Source organism: Bolinopsis microptera, chromosome 2, assembly GCF_026151205.1.
Source record: "Bolinopsis microptera isolate Bmic1 chromosome 2, MBARI_Bmic_1.0, whole genome shotgun sequence".
Classification (NCBI taxonomy): Eukaryota; Metazoa; Ctenophora; class Tentaculata; order Lobata; family Bolinopsidae; genus Bolinopsis; species Bolinopsis microptera.
This window is the reverse complement of record NC_087073.1, coordinates 17636004-17654738: the sequence shown is the minus strand read 5'-3', so window position 1 is coordinate 17654738 and position 18735 is coordinate 17636004. Positions and strand designations below refer to the sequence as shown.

General features: G+C 39.5%; 1 protein-coding gene across 1 annotated transcript in view; it reads left to right on the top strand.

Moving 5' to 3' along the window:
- Positions 1–18735, top strand: part of LOC134826290 (mitochondrial potassium channel ATP-binding subunit-like) — a 48751-nt gene that overhangs the window by 29204 nt on the left and 812 nt on the right. The window contains exons 7-11 of the mRNA XM_063838619.1: positions 9191–9369; positions 9568–9748; positions 17754–17887; positions 18164–18351; positions 18493–18703. Of these exons, the coding sequence (XP_063694689.1) occupies positions 9191–9369; positions 9568–9748; positions 17754–17887; positions 18164–18351; positions 18493–18703 (893 nt within the window). The remainder of the gene's footprint in view (positions 1–9190; positions 9370–9567; positions 9749–17753; positions 17888–18163; positions 18352–18492; positions 18704–18735) is intronic.

The following is an 18735-nucleotide window of genomic DNA, read 5'->3' as shown; positions in this document are numbered from 1 at the left end:
TAGAGTTTAGAGTCTAGAAGCTAGAATACTAGAGTCTAGAAGCTAGAAGCTAGAATACTAGAGTTTAGAGTCTAGAAGCTAGAATACTAGAGTCTAGAGTCTAGAATACTAGAGTCTAGAGTCTAGAATACTAGAGTCTAGAGTCTAGAATACTAGAGTCTAGAGTCTAGAAGCTAGAATACTAGAGTCTAGAGTCTAGAAGCTAGAATAGAGTCTAGAGTCTAGAGTCTAGAAGCTAGAATACTAGAGTCTAGAGTCTAGAAGCTAGAATACTAGAGTCTAGAAGCTAGAATACTAGAGTCTAGAGTCTAGAAGCTAGATTACTAGAGTCTAGAGTCTAGAAGCTAGAATACTAGAGTTTAGAGTCTAGAAGCTAGAATACTAGAGTTTAGAGTCTAGAAGCTAGAATACTAGAGTCTAGAGTCTAGAAGCTAGAATACTAGAGTCTACAGTTTAGAAGCTAGAATACTAGAGTCTAGAGTCTAGAAGCTAGAATACTAGAGTCTAGAGTCTAGAAGTTAGAATACTAGAGTCTAGAGTCTAGAAGCTAGAATACTAGAGTCTAGAGTCTGAAAGCTAGAATACTAGAGTCTAGAGTCTAGAAGCTAGAAGCTAGAATACTAGAGTCTAGAGTCTATAAGCTAGAATTTTAGAGTCTAGAGTCTAGAAGCTAGAATACTAGAGTCTAGAGTCTAGAAGCTAGAATACTAGAGTCTAGAAGCTAGAATACTAGAGTCTAGAGTCTAGAAGCTAGAATACTAGAGTCTAGAAGCTAGAATACTAGAGTTTAGAGTCTAGAAGCTAGAATACTAGAGTCTAGAGTCTAGAAGCTAGAATACTAGAGTCTAGAGTCTAGAAGCTAGAATACTAGAGTCTAGAGTCTAGAAGCTAGAATACTAGAGTCTAGAGTCTAGAAGCTAGAATACTAGAGTCTAGAGTCTAGAAGCTAGAATACTAGAGTCTAGAGTCTAGAAGCTAGAATACTAGAGTCTAGAGTCTGAAAGCTAGAATACTAGAGTCTAGAGTCTAGAAGCTAGAAGCTAGAATACTAGAGTCTAGAGTCTATAAGCTAGAATATTAGAGTCTAGAGTCTAGAAGCTAGAATACTAGAGTCTAGAGTCTAGAAGCTAGAATACTGTTGAAACATTGGAAATACTCAATCTAAGAAAAAATCGGAGATAATCAAAATTCAAAAATAGTACAATGATTCGTTAATATCAAAATTCAAAATCAAAAGTTATAGTTATTTAAAAGATTTAAAGGAATCCGTAAATATTTAATCGGATAACACTGAAAGAAATTGGAACATCAAATAAAAGTTTTTTAGCAAAATGCTAACAAAATTGGGTAATAATTATTCAATTCAGTTAATTATTCGTGTCACACATGGTACAAATATCTCGATTCTTGATATTATTGAATAATTGTTGACATTACATACTAGTGGTCCTATATTTAGAAACCAAATCCACGCTATTCTCCTTTTCAAAATTATTAGTGACCAAATCCACACTATTCTCCGTTTCAAAATTATTAGTGACCAAATCCACACTATTCTCCGTTTCAAAATTATTAGTGACCAAATCCACACTATTCTCCTTTTCAAAATTATTAGTGACCAAATCCACACTATTCTCCTTTTCAAAATTATTAGTGACCAAATCCACACTATTTTCCTTATTGAAATTATTAGTGACCAAATCCTCGCTGTTCTCACTCTTATTGAAAGTGGAGTGTCTCCTGAAAATGGAACTGTGTTGCTTGTTAGGTTCCAAGTCTACAGATGGTCTCCTCCTCTTTATAACAGATTTAACCTTCCTCCCGAACTGTCTGAGATAACCTCTGAAATGAGGGCTGATAACCACATAGATGAAGGGGTTGCTGATAACGTTAATAGCGATGAAGTAGTTGACAGAGCCGCGCAGTCCTGCCGGCGAGGAGCCTCTGAAGGTGTTGAAGAGGGAGGATATTATCAGAGCTGTGTAGGACAACACAAATGTGACGCACACGAAGAGGAGCAGTTTTATCACTCTCAGGGCTCGGTCGTGCTTTCTCCCCAGTTTGTGGTCGTATCCTACGAAGACTTTGAAGATGAGGACTGTGGTGCCAATTGTGATCACCATGGGTATCACCACAAAGGCCAGAGTTGGGATCAGGGACAGTCCTTTGTGGCCGTGTGTCGGGGTGGTCTCTTTCACATCAATGGTGAATAAGTCAGTGTAGCTGCAGTTATCACTGCTGGGATCTCCCAATAGTTTCCAGGTTGGGTGTATAGCATATATAATCAACACCACGCCCACCCCCACAAAGTGAAGTGCAGCAGCCACCGCATAAACCACCTTCATGTTGAGGTCCTGTCTAGCTGAAGGGGGCTTCCTCAGCATCCAGACCCGGTATATGGAGAGGAAGGCAATGGCCAGAGTCTCATTGTATGTAGCTGACATGGTCGCTATCTTGGTAAAGTAGCAGAACCCACTCCCAAAGATCCACCTCTGAGCCAGGATAGTCACCCCTGTAGTTACATACACGGTAACTGACATCAGGATATCAGACACGGCCAGACTCTCCAGGAAGATCAGTGAGACACGGTCTATCTTCAGAGCTCGCTTCACAATGGAGGCGTATAGGACGAAGATGTTGCCGGAGATCCCGACCAGGGCGATCAGGAAGTTGAGGGTTGCAAGAGGAGCTCTGATCTGCAGGGGACTGTCCAGGGGAGACCACTCATCATGTGAAATGGTCATGAAGTTAACTGAAATCAAGTTCACTTGTTAATTCATATTAATCATTACATACAAATTTAATAGAAATTACCATAACACGAAATCTGATAGAATAATTAATCAAGCTTAAATCAAGGGAAAAATGGGCGCCGCAAAAAATGTATACGAATGAGGGAACGGTACTACATATCTGAGATCCGGTCAACAGCACGTGCCAGAGTCACGGGGTGACGTATAAGAGGTAATCTAAAAATGAGTAGAGAGAAAAGGATATCCCATTGTCCATTAAGTTAGGGGCTGAGTGTAGATGTTCCAGATTTATAGCAGCTGATCTCCGACTCAAGAGGAAATTTGAGAGTTCACATCGACTATTGGGCGGCGGGAGGGAGGATATTGTACTATTTACATTAGCAGTGGGAGATGTTGGCTCTCGTCGTGAGGCTAGGAAAGCTGGCCGTTTAAATAGCCGATTTTGCAAATGTTGTGGACAGAAACTAACAAAGAAAAATTACAGATTCTTTTCGTCACTAAGTTAAACCTTTATATTTACTCTTACAAAATATACTGCTCCATTGTTATACTCTATCTACTTATCTAAAGCACTTAACCCGTAGCACTAACATACGATTCGGATATAGAGTCGATGGCATTATAAGCCTTTATTCAGAAACGCGGTAATTTTCTTATGAATTCTTACTCTAAAGATCAACCCTTTAACAAAACTAAATCTCAAATCAAACGTTAATCGTCCACTCTCTAACAAACTGATAAAGTACCCCAATCAGTGGATACAGCTAATGTAACACGAATCTGATGGCAAATCAAAACTAAAACAAAATCAGAGACAGGTTGGAATTATGAGGAGAGAGTAAAGATCTAGCTCTCTATCTCTCCCTCTCTCTCTCTAATCTTGCCGTATCACCAGGACTGGTGTGAGCCACCACACAGCAGCTGTTACACCTGGCAACCACCATCCTGGCCCTTCAAAAACTGAACGCAATTTTCCGATATTTAATACACGCAGGTGGTTAAGGTTGAAAACTCGTCAAAAAGGCGCACACTGGGGACCGATATTGTTTAATTATCTGAACAGGAAAGTTTGAAAAGAGTTGAAGTGCTCTGTCCGAAATATGGAGGGTGGTGGGGCAGATTGTGGCTGTGCAGCAACTACATAATATAGTGTTATAGCACTTTCTCCGAGATACTATTGTTATAAGAGTTTCAGACAGTCCTGTGAGGTGGTCAGTTTTTATGACTGAAATATCCGGCAACATGTGGTGAGTAAAACAGTTGGCTGACTGCCAACAAGATGGTTGCCACAGAAACGATGTCATAATTTCCGCCTATGACGTTGCTAATGACGGGGGTGTAGGGTTGGTAGCTAATTATCGATTACGGGACGGGTGACAGGGCCGTGTCATGCCGTGTGCACTATCACAGTTATTGACCTTATATAGCTGAGATTTGTGACTCTAGAAATTCTTATCTAAATGCTGCAACTATCAAGAATTAGTATTCTAGAACTACTTATAGAATTTGTCGTTATTTGCTTTTATGGTCATGTCCGTTTGGAAATCGACTGCATCAAAAAGACAAATGCAAAAATGTGGCTCCATGCTCAATATTCACCAGTATTTTTGTAATTGACCACTCCTATAATTGTTCCCTGTGACTTTAACCAAGCCTATACATTAAACAATACGTGCCATTCGTCACCATGTCTTGAGTAAAGTTTAATGTACAGACAACATACAATTTTGTTGAGATAATATAAGGTCATTATTATTTTTTTCACAGAATTCTCATCGAAAAAGAAGTTAGCATAATTGTTATGTACAGGCAGCAAGATTAACAGGTTAAGTTTTTTTTCTGTATATCTTTATCATTGACAAGGCCAAGGTACTATTATGTTGCAGCGACTTATTCAGATGAGTATCACGCATTCCGAATATTACTTTTTTTTTAACTGGGTCAAATATCGGGATTATCGCAAAACTAAGCATCTTTCACTTGCACCCCCTTGTATTTATGGATTATAAATTTCGTGACATATTTTACAGCAATGCGAATCACGCACACGCCAAACGTGAGATGAGTTAGTTGAACGTTCGTGTAATAGGAACAAAACAAAAGGCTATATCATAGCACGGAACTCGAGGTATAAAGCCATTGCCACGGTGGGAAATACAGACTGTCAGACATCAAATATTTTCTGAAACAGACGTTAGAATGTTCTGGAATGGTCATTACGCCTGAAGCTCCTTTATAAGCTAATCTTGGCACGGTTGCATTTAATTGATCTCTTTTGTTCCCACGAGGCAGCGCAAGTCAAACATCCTTATTTCCCTGTCATCTGCATACTTTATCCTACAATGGTCTTTGTATTCAGGCATCTACCAAATTAAATATTGCATCCACTTTAACCTTAAAAGTTTGAAACAGAGAAATGGTTTTATTGACTTGCATATGACGTTAAGAGCGTGGCTTCTTTACCTAGATCACCTGTTAAAACATATTTAATAACCTGAGAACTACTCGACTGAATAAATTCTTGATAAGAACAGTAAAATGTGTAATGTTATGAGTTATTATCAGATGCATTTCTGGTGTGGTTGCAAACAGTCATTGGGGACACCCTCCTTTGATCCTGGGTCTGTATATTTCACATGAATGGGTTATGGGTCCTCTAGGTTAAGGTACGGATTGAAAGTGCAGGAAACTTTAAGAACGACAAATTTAGTTTACCATAAATTTAGTCAAACTTTTGACTAAAATTGTTGTAAACCAAATTTCATGAGACTAAATTTTTCGGCGACTAATTTTAAAGGAGACCAAAATTTCAGTAGAGCATATATGACATGAATATTGAATATTATTAAGCTTACATTGTTTATAATTAATATAATGACATCACTGTTCCTACTGAACAAAACCGTACCAAAGTCCTATTGCGGGAAGTTGGTCGTTTAGCTCCGGACAGTCTATGCAACGTCTATGCAACGTCCATGCAACAACAAAAGAACCGTCTATGCAACGTCTATGCAACGTCCCTGCACAATGAACACTCTATGCACACTCCCTGCACGGTCAGTCTATGCAACGTCTATGCAACGTCTATGCAACGTCTATGCAACGTCCCTGCACAGTACCATATGAACACCGGCTACTAGCCGGCTACTAGCCGGCTAGTAGCCACTTTTGTAATAACAGCTCCTCAACTTCACATTACCAACCGGCTACTAACCGGCACTTGAAAAGTGGTCACTAGCCGGCTACTAACCGGCTACTAGCCGGCTAGTGACCACAAAGTGGCTACTAACCGGCTACTAAGCGGTCACTAGCCGGCTATTAGCCGAGCTCTAAAGCAGACCTATTAGTAGCCGGTTCTAAACCGGCTACTAGCCGGCACTTGAAAAGCGGTCACTAGCCGGCTACTAACCGGCTACTAACCGGCTAGTAACCACCAAGTGGCTACTAACCGGCTACTAACCGGTCACTAGCCGGCTCTAAAGCAGACCTATTAGTAGCCGGTTTGGAACCGGCTACTAGTAGGTCTGCTTTAGAGCTCGGCTAATAGCCGGCTAGTGACCGGTTAGTAGCCGGTTAGTAGCCACTTGGTGGTTACTAGCCGGTTAGTAGCCGGTTAGTAGCCGGCTAGCGACCGCTTTTCGAGTACCGGCTAGTAGGTCCGCTTAAGAGCCGGCTAGTGACCGGTTAGTAGCCGGTTAGTAGCCACTTGGTGGTTACTAGCCGGTTAGTAGCCGGTTACTAGCCGGCTAGTGACCGCTTTCTAAGTGCCGGCTAGTAGCCGGTTTGGAACCGGCTACTAGTAGGTCTGCTTTAGAGCTCGGCTAATAGCCGGCTAGTGACCGCTTAGTAGCCGGTTAGTAGCCACTTTGTGGTCACTAGCCGGCTAGTAGCCGGTTAGTAGCCGGCTAGTGACCACTTTTCAAGTGCCGGCTAGTAGCCGGTTGGTAATGTGAAGTTGAGGAGCTGTTATTACAAAAGTGGCTACTAGCCGGCTAGTAGCCGGCTAGTAGCCGGTGTTCATATGGTACTGTGCAGGGACGTTGCATAGACGTTGCATAGACGTTGCATAGACGTTGCATAGACTGACCGTGCAGGGAGTGTGCATAGAGTGTTCATTGTGCAGGGACGTTGCATAGACGTTGCATAGACGGTTCTTTTGTTGTTGCATGGACGTTGCATAGACGTTGCATAGACTGTCCGGAGCTAAACGACCAAGTTGCCCCTATGGGACTTAAAGGGTTAGAGCTCCTCTGATCTTGGACATTACATTTTTAATCGATCCATACCAATGCATATTGCATGCTCTGTTGAAACGGCTGAAGGATCATAATATCGACATAAACTACGTCGTACCGACAGAAATGGTAAAGTCGAAAAAGGGCGAAAAAGAAACTGAACAGTGTACTGAAGGACTGAGTGATACAGAGTCACAAACTATGGATCTGATGTTATTGAAATTCCTAAGTAAGGTATTGCAGCTTAATCTGTGATGCTCAGACGGGGTAGACTAAATTTGTCGTTCTTAAGGTAAATGGAATGGAAAATGGTCTCGAAAAGTCGAAAAATGTGACTAAAATTGTTGTAGACTAAAAATTTGCGAAATCTGTGACTAAAATTATGGTAACCAAATTTATGGTAACCAAATTTATTGTGAACCAAATTTATTAGCCCTAAGGTATACTAACTGTTGAGATTGTGAGATATTGTTTGGAATAAAACTGAGGTGGTCTGACCTTGTTTACGGTTATCAATTGCTAACTACTTAACTACTAAAGTGGGCCCATTCGCAGATTTAACTTGCTGAATAATGAATAATAAGATTGTTTAAGGAGATCGATCCTGTTCAGCGTTCATGACTTACTTACTTATAGCTTAAGTACAATGATTGGTATTGTTCTTTAATGCGACATTTTGTTTTTGAACACCCTAGCCTTATAGTCTTGTTCAATATATTTAGGATTCTTAAAAGTAAAGAGAGACAGAGGATTCACTAATTCACATCAGATGTCATTGTGTCTCCACCAAGACACAATGAGCAACAAGTAACCTATCATGTAATAATACCATGGCGGAGTTTTGCAACTCTAGCTTGCTATATTAGGATAATGATTCCTAGAACAGCTGATTTCCAAAATCAGACAAGTCTGTAGTTAAGAAGATTGTAGAGTTCAGAACCTTGCTTCATATTCACAGTTGTGAGTTATTCTGCGGAATATTGTAGATTGCAGAGAAAGCTCTAGAATAAATCTGTACAACAATAGGAGCTTCTAGAACAATGCGACATTGTAGCTGCTTTTTGAGTAGGACATGTTCTTGTTAAGATTACACGTGAGTATAATGTATTATGTAGACCAGCTCTATACCCGGTACTATTTGTAGTAGTGGTACAGTGGTGTGGTGTGGTGTGGTGTGGTGTGGTGTGGTGTGGTGTGGTGTGGTGTGGTGTGGTGTGGTGTGGTGGGGTGTGGTGGTGTGGTGGTCTAGTGGTGTGGTGGTGTGGTGGTGTGGTGGTGTGGTGGTGTGGTGGTGTGGTGGTGTGGTGGTGTGGTGTGGTGTGGTGTGGTGGTGTGGTGTGGTGTGGTGTGGTGTGGTGTGGTGTGGTGTGGTGTGGTGTGGTGTGGTGTGGTGTGGTGTGGTGTGGTGTGGTGTGGTGTGGTGTGGTGGTGTGGTGGTGTGGTGGTGTGGTGGTGTGGTGGTTTGATACATTGATACTTCAAACCAAGTCCGCTGCTGCAGATATGTCCTACGCTTGGTTGTGGTGACAGAGAAATAGCTCAATATAAATCACGACGCAGAAGCTAGTTTTGGTGAGAGAAAATATTAGTATTAAACTTGAAAATGAAAGTGACAGTCGTGGGACCGAAGCGAAGCTAGTAGTGGTTGACCAGCGAAAAAGATCGAGTAATTAATTTAATGTCAAAGATTCGTTTTTCCCCATGTCATATTTAAATTATGGGCATCTTTAACGCACGAAATTAAATATAGAACTCCAACTTTCACTTCCACTCCTTGGGGGACGTATCATAATAAAATATACACGATCTCACTGTTCAATCTGAATTAAGTATGAAGTCTGTAATTTCTCAGCTCACTATTGTGAAGGTCACATTTACTTGTGATCTTTACTAAGAAAGAGGAGCAGCACCTGGCTGTGGATAATACTCTTTCTTCTTCACTGTCAGTATTTGAATATAATACCGCTCGTGCTGACACTGGAGATGAATCAATTAACTTTCAAAAGCTCTGATATGTTTTCTGAAAATGAATGTTGTAAAGACCAATAATAATTGTGGTCAATGAGCGTTGGCTAACCTGGCCACATTATCTCACGTGTATTCCAGTCACCACGTGATCAAATTTAAACCTCCAGACATCTCACGTTGCTTCTCCACAACCTTACATTCTAACACCATGTTTAACTGTCCACATTTCCACAGGAATGGTGCTCCAGACCCTATTCTACGGAGGTTACCTGCTTTCTACAGGACAAGTAGGAGCTGGAGACCTCATGGCCTTCCTCGCTTCGTCTACCATAGTTCAGCGGAGTCTGCAGAACATGAGCCTGTTGATAAGTCAAGTAGTGAAGGGTACAACAGCTGCTGCTAGAGTCTCCCAGGTTAGTGTAGGGTTTGTAGAATTTATTACTGGCATGAAATGTCATTACGTAATCATGACATGATACTACTGTTGTAATGAAGCCACCATGACGCGACCGCCCCATTTGATGACCATGATAGGACTGTGTTTGAAACTAAGCTGGACGAAATTATTACGTTTCCAACACATCACTAAGATTTAACCCTGAACATTTCAGTATCTAGACGAGGATATAAGTAGAGCCCCTGGAGAAGTGCTCCTCAGTCCGGCTGGAGAGATCTCCTTTAAAGGAGTCTCCTTCTCCTACCCCTCCCGTCCTGAGATGTCTGTTCTGGATGAGTTTAACTTGGATATCAAACCTGGACAAACTGTCGCTCTTTGTGGGGCTTCTGGCGCAGGTTTGTCTTTTAATCGCCAGATTGGTAAATGGGATGAGATGGTTGAGTACTGAGTGGTGGATAGCCGTAAATATTTTCATGGTATTAGCATTGTTTTACCTAACCCATACGCTGTCAAGCAATCTGGTGCAATTGAGAAATTGGGGCATCTTACGAGCTACTACTTTAGTGATAGAAATAGTTTTTAATTGTATCCGTAGTGTAGCACATGTCACGTGTATTAGTTTTAACTCGTGCAAAACTGTCCAAATATAAAATTAATGAATTTAAGAAGTCTTCTAGCGATTGATTTATAGTGAACATTTCTAACCATGCAACGTGATTTTTTAAAACGATAAATACAACGAATAAATCTAATTTGACTGTCATACACGACACTGTAACGTAGTTCAGAAGTACAGTTAAAACAAAGCTGTCTATAGTGTACATTATTCGTCTACTTTTAGTAGGTTTAAACTGCCGAATTTGTTCGTACTTTTATATGCTGGCCTGTTTTATTTTTGTATATATTTTTGAAAATAGTTGCAAGATCACTGATCAGTCATTGTGAAACTTATTAACAGCTCCTCATGAGGGATCATGTTTGTTGATTTTTTGTTTGTTGGTAACCGGCCCGAAGTACCAGCCAATGTTTACTCAAAAAATATATATAATAATTATTTTCTACTAAAAGTCAATAACTCACACAAAATTAGATATTGTTGAAACTATTAAAATTGAGCTTATTTAACAAAAATAGCTGAGCACAATTAAAGTTGCCTTTTGAATTGTAAAGTTGGAATTATCGTATTAATCCACTTTCTGAGTATAGAGTGGAAACAGGCGCATAGCTGAAGCTAGCTAGCTATTTCAAAATTTTGTTTGTACGACTGTTATCAGTCGCATAGCATCATGCCGTTGTGGCTGGTGAAATGTTGACAGTGTAACTGAGATGGTATGCAGTGAAATTGATTTTGTAATGCTTGCGGGCAGCGGTAGTGCTTATGGTATTATAATTAAAACGAGGTTGTTATCAGTATTACGGTTTATGTTGCGCTTTGATTTCCTTAGTCCCGCTATATTGTATAACATAAAGTTAGGTCATTCGTCTGTCATGCCCTCGTTTTGCTGATCAATAAGCATGTTTTTTATGCACCTTTTGTAGATGTTAAGGTTGAAGAGACTCGGCAAAGAAGTTGCTACGACACTATATCTGTTTATTGCTAATAGTGGACCTTTATAGAATACTGAATTATTGTAAGGGTGTTTACCGTATTAATCTAAATTGTCCCTGCAATAGCTATCATGACTATTTCCCTTCCTCTGAACTTCGGATTACACCTGCTAGACTCTCCCACACACTCCAACATCACCTTGGAGGCAAGCGAAGGAGACACTGCACGTGCCAGCTCTGTAGTACTTGCTCTGAACAGCCCCGTCATAGATCACATGACCTCCCAGCTCCACCTCACCTCTATTGACATGAAGGAGTTTAGCAAGGATGCTGTTATGGTGTTTATTAAAGCACTTTACTCAGGAGACACGGCCAATGTTTCTCGTAAAACTTTCCGGGATGTTAACAAGATGGCTCATGTGTTTGAGGTTAGTTGGTTAGTGGCCAAGTGTGGGGAGGTTTTTAAAGAGATAGCTGATAAGATCCTGGAACCCTGCTGGCCGGATTTTCTCTTTCTTTTTGAAGAAGCCGCTTTCGTTATATCCAAGCGTAAATGCTACAAGCTGAAAGAGATCGCTCTTAAACGAATCCAAGCCTTGAACTGGGAAGAAGATTTTATAAAGTGGTACGACAAATACGAGAGGGATATCCCTACCCACAAACTAGATATGATAATAGAACTGGCTGGTACCAAAGTTGAATGCATTGTTCTTCCAATAAACAGGTAATACACCGACAAGATGTGGTCCATAATATTGATAATAACAAGGATCACATGTCGATTTACAGTGTGAAATCACACTGTAGATCGACATTCACATACACTGTATATCGAATGGCGATATAATAGGGGTGTCGATATACAGATTACAGTGTATGTCGATTTACAGTGTGATCACCACAGGTATCTTACGATGATCAAGCTAGAAAAGGCGCCAAGAGAAATCCTTCCAGAAAAATACAAATACCTTTTAGAGAACTGCGATTTGTCTTTATACCTTCAATCAGCCTGTAAGAAGAAATTGTTTGAAAACTTCTTCAACCGTCTCCAAAATGTCCCGATCCAAGAAGATGATTACTGCAAATGGTTACTTGATATCTATAGAACTACCATCAAGTCAAGTCAGTCATCACCACAAGAATGTTGGGCACCTTTTCGAAGTCGTCATGGGAGCCAGGTTGACCAAAAAGAAGACCTATTAAAAGGTGATAAAAGTGTACCAAAAACCTTTTAGAGTTCCTCGATTAATTGGAGGGAGCCTTTTAAAATATAGATGTGTCGATGTAAATATGAGATTTGTGTTTACTTGACTGATACCATGTTAAACATGGTAACCATGGTAACCATGTCTGCATCTCAAAACCATTATCTGGTTTACAGTCTGTTGGAGAAATTGGATTTACTTAGATCTAAAAACAGTGCAGTTTTAACTGCAAGTCAAAATTACTTAATTCATTTGATTCGGTATTTGTACTATTAAGTTGTACAGCAAAATTTCATCTTTCGATGCCGGATGCTACTCAGGACGAAGTTTTGTGATGGTGAGCCACTCTACAGTCTACATGAAATACACATTTGGTTGCCTTCGTCTCAGATTTTTTTGAAGTGAACTGGTTTTAAAATTTTTTTCGTTTTATGTGGATGCCAAAATATGAACGGTCAATCAACACTTTCTTTAAATATTTCGTCACCCTGGCAACGAGTATACACATATTTCTCCGGGTTTTGAATTGAAATGTCGCTTCTGGCATGCCAGAAGGGTGCGACCAGGAGGGTACGACCTCTGAATATAATTTGAATTGCAACTACTCAAACAAAATTTACGACAATGAGGCGGCCAGCGGCCACATCCCATATTTTTCTTATTGAGTTGGTTATACGAATTTAAAGGTTGCCCGACATTTTTCGTTTTGTGCTGATATCAATTTAGATAAGAGCTACACTTTGAAGCTTTATATTCGTATTCAGTCCCTCCGTTATGTCTATGATTTATTAAAATGCATGGCAATTATTGCGCGATGATACAACTTTATTAAATATTACATTGGAACATTTACAAAGCAATAGCTCAACCAATTCCTGGTACATATATTGAATTTCGCCTACTCAAAAGAACGTTTACAAAAATGTAGTGACTAGACCGGCCGCAGCCGGCAGCCACATTTCCTGTTTTTTTTTTCTGATTAAATTCAATTGCTCATTCGATTTTCAGGTCACCCGAAAATGGATGAATTGTTTCTTTTTGATAACAACACTTCGGGACTGGAGACATCAGTCAACACTTTCCTTCAATACTACATCCCAATCTTAACTGGATTAAGCATACCTCTCAGTTTGCTGAACATTTTAATTTTTATGAGCACCGGGATCCTCAACTCCCCCTCCAACCTGATATACTTTAACCTTGTCATCATGGACTTGCTGAACTCGATCATTGGAATCGGGGTATCAATAGATATGTGGAAGGACACAGAACACAAATCTTCAGGTCACTGGGGGGATGGTACTTTACACCAACTTATAGACGGTTACCTCTACGTATTTCTCTTAAATGCTAATATCTATCTAGTGTTTGGTCTGGTAATAATTCGTGTTCTCTGGATCAGCATGTCTGCTCTTACTGTTATCAGGAAATTGAAACTGATATCTTGGATGTCCGTTGGGATGGCTTACTTACTAGCTCTCCTGAGTTGTGTTTATCATCATCTGAGATTCTCTAATGATAAAGGACAGCTTTACCCAGACACTTATATTGAAATATCAGATCTATCAAAGTGCGCCATGATACTGATAACGATAAGCTTGTCGGTGTACACCCAAATCAGGATCAGATCCCATAAGTCAAAGATAAACACCTCCACCTACAACAGTGCCAGTAGAACGAGTTTTGTGATCACTCTAAACCTGGCTGTGTCTTACTCCTACTACTTGGTCCTTAATGGAGCCCGGGTCTACTACAAATCCAAGTGGAATAACGAGACGAAATGTAAGGACACTCAGTGGACTTGGGTTGACATGTTCATGTGTGACTTCCTCTACCTAGGTGTAGCCTTCATGTGTATCAACAGTCTCGTCAACAATCTTATACTTCTTTGTCAGGTATTTCTATCAACACGAAGTTGTGATTAATATCATCATCCTTAAAGTGCATGCATTCATTTTAAAGATCTGTAATGATTTCCACTTGAAAACATAGAACTGACTGAAATCATGGTAATTTCAGAAACACACGAAGAAGTTCCTCGTGAGAAAGATGAAAGTGTTCTGGTCGGATGTTCAGAGAAAGTTAAACGAGAGATTCAACGATTCTTACGATTATCTCTATCTATAAAAGCTGGAGACAACAGCTTGAATCACACTTTAACAACTTGAACGAGCCCAACAGTTGTAATCTGATAAGGAAAAGACTAGATATAAAATGAATTAAAGCAATGTCGCGTAAAAGAGCTCACTAAATGATCTGCTAAATGAACTGTAGTAAAATTCCAAGATAAGAAGATAGATATATCACATAAAGTTACACAAGAAGATAGATATATCACATAAAGTTACACAAGAAGATAGATATACCACTGCACATAAAGTTACACAAGAAGATAGATATACCACATAAAGTTACACAAGAAGATAGATATATCACATAAAGTTACACAAGAAGATAGATATACCACATAAAATTCCAAGATAAGAAGATAGATATACCACCTCAAAAACAAATCACCTGTGTGATCGTCTCCTGAATACAATCCTTCCTCTAATAACTTCGTGAATATCCTATTAAACTCTGGATTTATTTCACGTTAGGTTTAATAGGGTTTATATGTTTAAGGTGGCCTACAAAATAGTTAACATGAATATCTAATTCTTTTGTAATTTTGTTGGGTATTTCTTCTGATACATTAGTATTGTTTTGAATGGCAGGACCCTCATTAATACTGTGCATATTCGTTGTTATGGACACTGTTTTTGTAACCTAAATATTATCTTACATTTTTAATTTACTTTTTACCATTGATTAATATCTTTTTCTGTTAATACATGTATATATATTTTCTTCCGCCGATACCGTGAGATCTATTATTTTAATCATTGTTATCATTCGGATTTATTTAATCAATATTTGTATATTTTTCTTTGAGACGGTCACTGTTTTTATTAAGTTACATTCTTCTTAGACCAATAATATGTTTTCAAAGAGAACGTTTTCAATGTCGAACAAAAATCATAATACAGATACGTACTAATAATGAGAGAAATACCAATAATCAAATTGGCGCGCTAATGGTTCTTTCAAACAAAATAATTTATTTAATTTTAAACATTTTCAATACAACTTAAAAATCCATTATTGTGCACAATCAGTGCAATGAGAAAACTAATCACAATTTGTCTCTGTAAGTGTAAATACGACACGTTTATATTTTAGTCACACCAAAATATCCACTTCATTTTCACAGCCTGACCATCTCGGGCTATTCTCAAGATCAGTATCATGTATGTGGTTTCAATAAGCCTTACTGCTAGTACATTAAAACCCCGATTTACCGCCGAGTTTGGGGAAAGGAAACAGCCGCGGCATATCGGTGTTTTACTGTACTGCACTATCTCACTAGTGTCAACAGTGGCCATGTTTCTACAAATAGTAGTAATCGTAGTCGTCTGTAAACATGTACCGAACTTTCCTTTTCATGTCCAGCCAGAAGTGCTTTAGCCTTATCCCAACAAATTTCGCTGTTCGCTTCTGAAAATCAAATGTCGTAAGGAACAATGAATTTATGCTGAATTGTTATGTATGCGTTATCTTGATCAACACGTTATCAAAAAATATTCAAAAGAATTGTTGCTTTAATCTTACCTGGCACAGTAGTATAATACTATTGACTAAACTGTTGAGGCACATGCAGGACACCCCTATATACAAGGAATCACAAAGGAAAATGTCTACCCAGGACCACCGGGTGTCCTTGCACTTTTTATCGTTGTTATCCTTGGATTTGTAGTAGACCCGGGCTCCGTTAAGGACCAAGTAGTAGGAATAAGACACAGCCAGGTTTAGAGTGATCACAAAACTCGTTCTACTGGCACTGTTGTAGGTGGAGGTGTTTATCTTTGACTTATGGTATCTGATCCTGATTTGGGTGTACACTGACAAGCTTATCGTTGTCAGTATCATCAGGCACTCGAACAAATCCATCACTTCAGTGAATGCATCTGGATAAGGAACCATCTTCTGTAGGCTTTTCTGGAAGTGCGCATACAGACAGCTTCCTATTCCAAGCAAGTTAGATAACCCTACTGCTATCCAAGATATCATATCGAGCTTTCTGATGACGCTTAGAGCTGACATGTGCAACCATAACACTCGAATCAGGGCAAGTCCGAATACCAAAAAAATGTTTGCATCAAAGGTGAAAAGGTAAAGGTATTTGGCAACCCGTCCAATCAGGGTGTCATTTCTCCAGTGCTCTCTGGACCCAGAATCTTTCCATATGACTACCGATACCCCGATTCCAATGATAGAGTTCAGCAAGTCCATGATGACAAGGTTAAAGTATATCAGGTTGGAGGGGGAGTTGAGGATCCCGGTGTTCATAAAAATTAAAATGTTCAGCAAACTGAGAGGTATGCTTAATCCAGTTAAGATTGGGATGTAGTATTGAAGGAAAGTGTTGACTGATGTCTCCAGTCCCGAAGTGCTGTTATTTAAAAGAAACAATTCATCCATTTTTGGGCAACCTGAAACTGGAATGAGCAAGTGAACTCAATAAGAAAAAAAAAACAGGAAATGTGGCTGCCGGCCGGTAACTACATTGTTGTAAACGTTCTTTTGAGTAGGTGAAACTCAATATACCCAAAGTTATTGCTTTGTAAATGTTTCAATGTGATATTTAATAAAGTTTTATCATCGCACAGTAATTGCCATATATTTCAGTACATCATAACATAGGGACTGAAGACTAAAGTATAGCTTCAAAAATGTAGCTCTAATCTGAAGTTTATGTATCAGCACAAAAAATGTTTTTGGAGAATGTAACGCTATCTTAGGACTTAGATGGTCGAGAACCTACAAATGTAGTCAAATATTCAGGGTGGTAGATTTAACAAGGGCAGATTTACTGGTGACGTCTAACTATAATCAAGATGTAGCCAAATTCGACCAACTTTAACTTCGGCCGGAGTTGGTTTACGAGTTGGTGACAGAACGAGATCGTTCACAATTTTTAAAGGCAAAATTTTTGCTTTTTAAGACACCCTCACCCCGTTAATATGGGTCCATTACTTTCACCAGCACGTAAACAAACTTCGGCCGAAGTTAAAATTGGCCGAAGTTGGCTACATCTTGGTGACAGTAAAGGATGGGTAGGAGAAATACCACCGGCCTTTATAGCTTTGTCCTACCCATCCTATTATTTTAATTATGATTTAACTACAAGTTCGTTACCATGTCAGTACAACAATAAATCGCACAAAAAGTAAAAATCTTGAACGAAATGAAACTGATTATTCCGAAACTTTTAACCCTGTATGGCTAATATATAAGATCATCAAGACTTATGTCTTATACTTATATCAAGTGAATAGTACACCGATTCAAATCGCATTTCGAGTTTCGACTTACGCATTTTCTTTTTTGGACTGCAAACAATCTTTGTCGGAATGACGATGATCTGCATTTTGATTTTGTTATCCCCGGCATCTTACTACACTTTCTATTTTCGAGACGCTCCTGAAATTTTGTAACACAGAACTCACAGTTGCTGGGTGACTACTAGATGAGTAGAGTGCTGGGTTAAAGTTGGTATCAAATGTCATGTGATGACTCCTGAATCCTCATACCATGCTTATTTCAGGTAAATCTACAGTGGGTGCCCTGTTGGAACGGTTCTACGAGCCTAAGGAGGGTACTATCTTGCTGGATGGGCGAGATATTGGAGAACTGGATACTAAGTGGTTAAGGGGCTCATGTCTAGGCTACATTGGACAGGTAGTGACAGTCAACCTTATAATAGCAATGATATTTGTTAATTTAAATTCAACATAAAAGCTTTGCAGTCTGCACATACCACTTTTGGTTCAATAAACACTAATTTGTCGTCCAATTTCGTCTACGACATTTCTTCTAGCTCTCTCAAATCAAATTAAATTTTGAAATAGTCAAATTTGAGACGTTCAGTCCATTTTAAAATGATAATTTTGCCAATAATTTGACCATGAGTCATAACCAACTATTACATGTGAATTTACATATTTATAACCTCAGGAACCGGTTCTGTTCGCAACCACCATTAAGGAAAACATCAAGTACGGAGCACCATCTGCCAGTGAAACGGAAATAGAGCGAGCTGCACGTGCAGCAAACGCGCACGACTTCATATCAGAGTTCCCCGAGGGATATGATACTTTAGTCGGGGAGAGAGGTACTACCCTATCTGGGGGTCAGAAACAAAGGTCAGTTACTTTCTTAAGTATAGCTTCCAAAATGGCGGTTAATTTTGTTCGAATCTTTTATAATTTGTTCAAGATAACGTGTCTTATCTGGTAACACACTTTCATCACTAATTCTTACATCCTAACAAGAGTTGTCCCCAGGATTGCAATAGCCAGGGCCTTGTTGAAGAACCCAGCTGTATTAATACTGGACGAGGCTACCAGCGCTCTGGACGCCTCCAGTGAGAGGGTCGTGTCTGAAGCTCTTCAGAGGTTGTGTTCTGAGAGGACTGTTATTGTTATTGCTCACCGCCTGTCCACTGTTCGGAACTCTGATTGCATTGTCGTCCTCAACAAAGGGAAGATTGTTGAGGTTAGTCGGGAGCGCTTGTTGTGATATTTGGA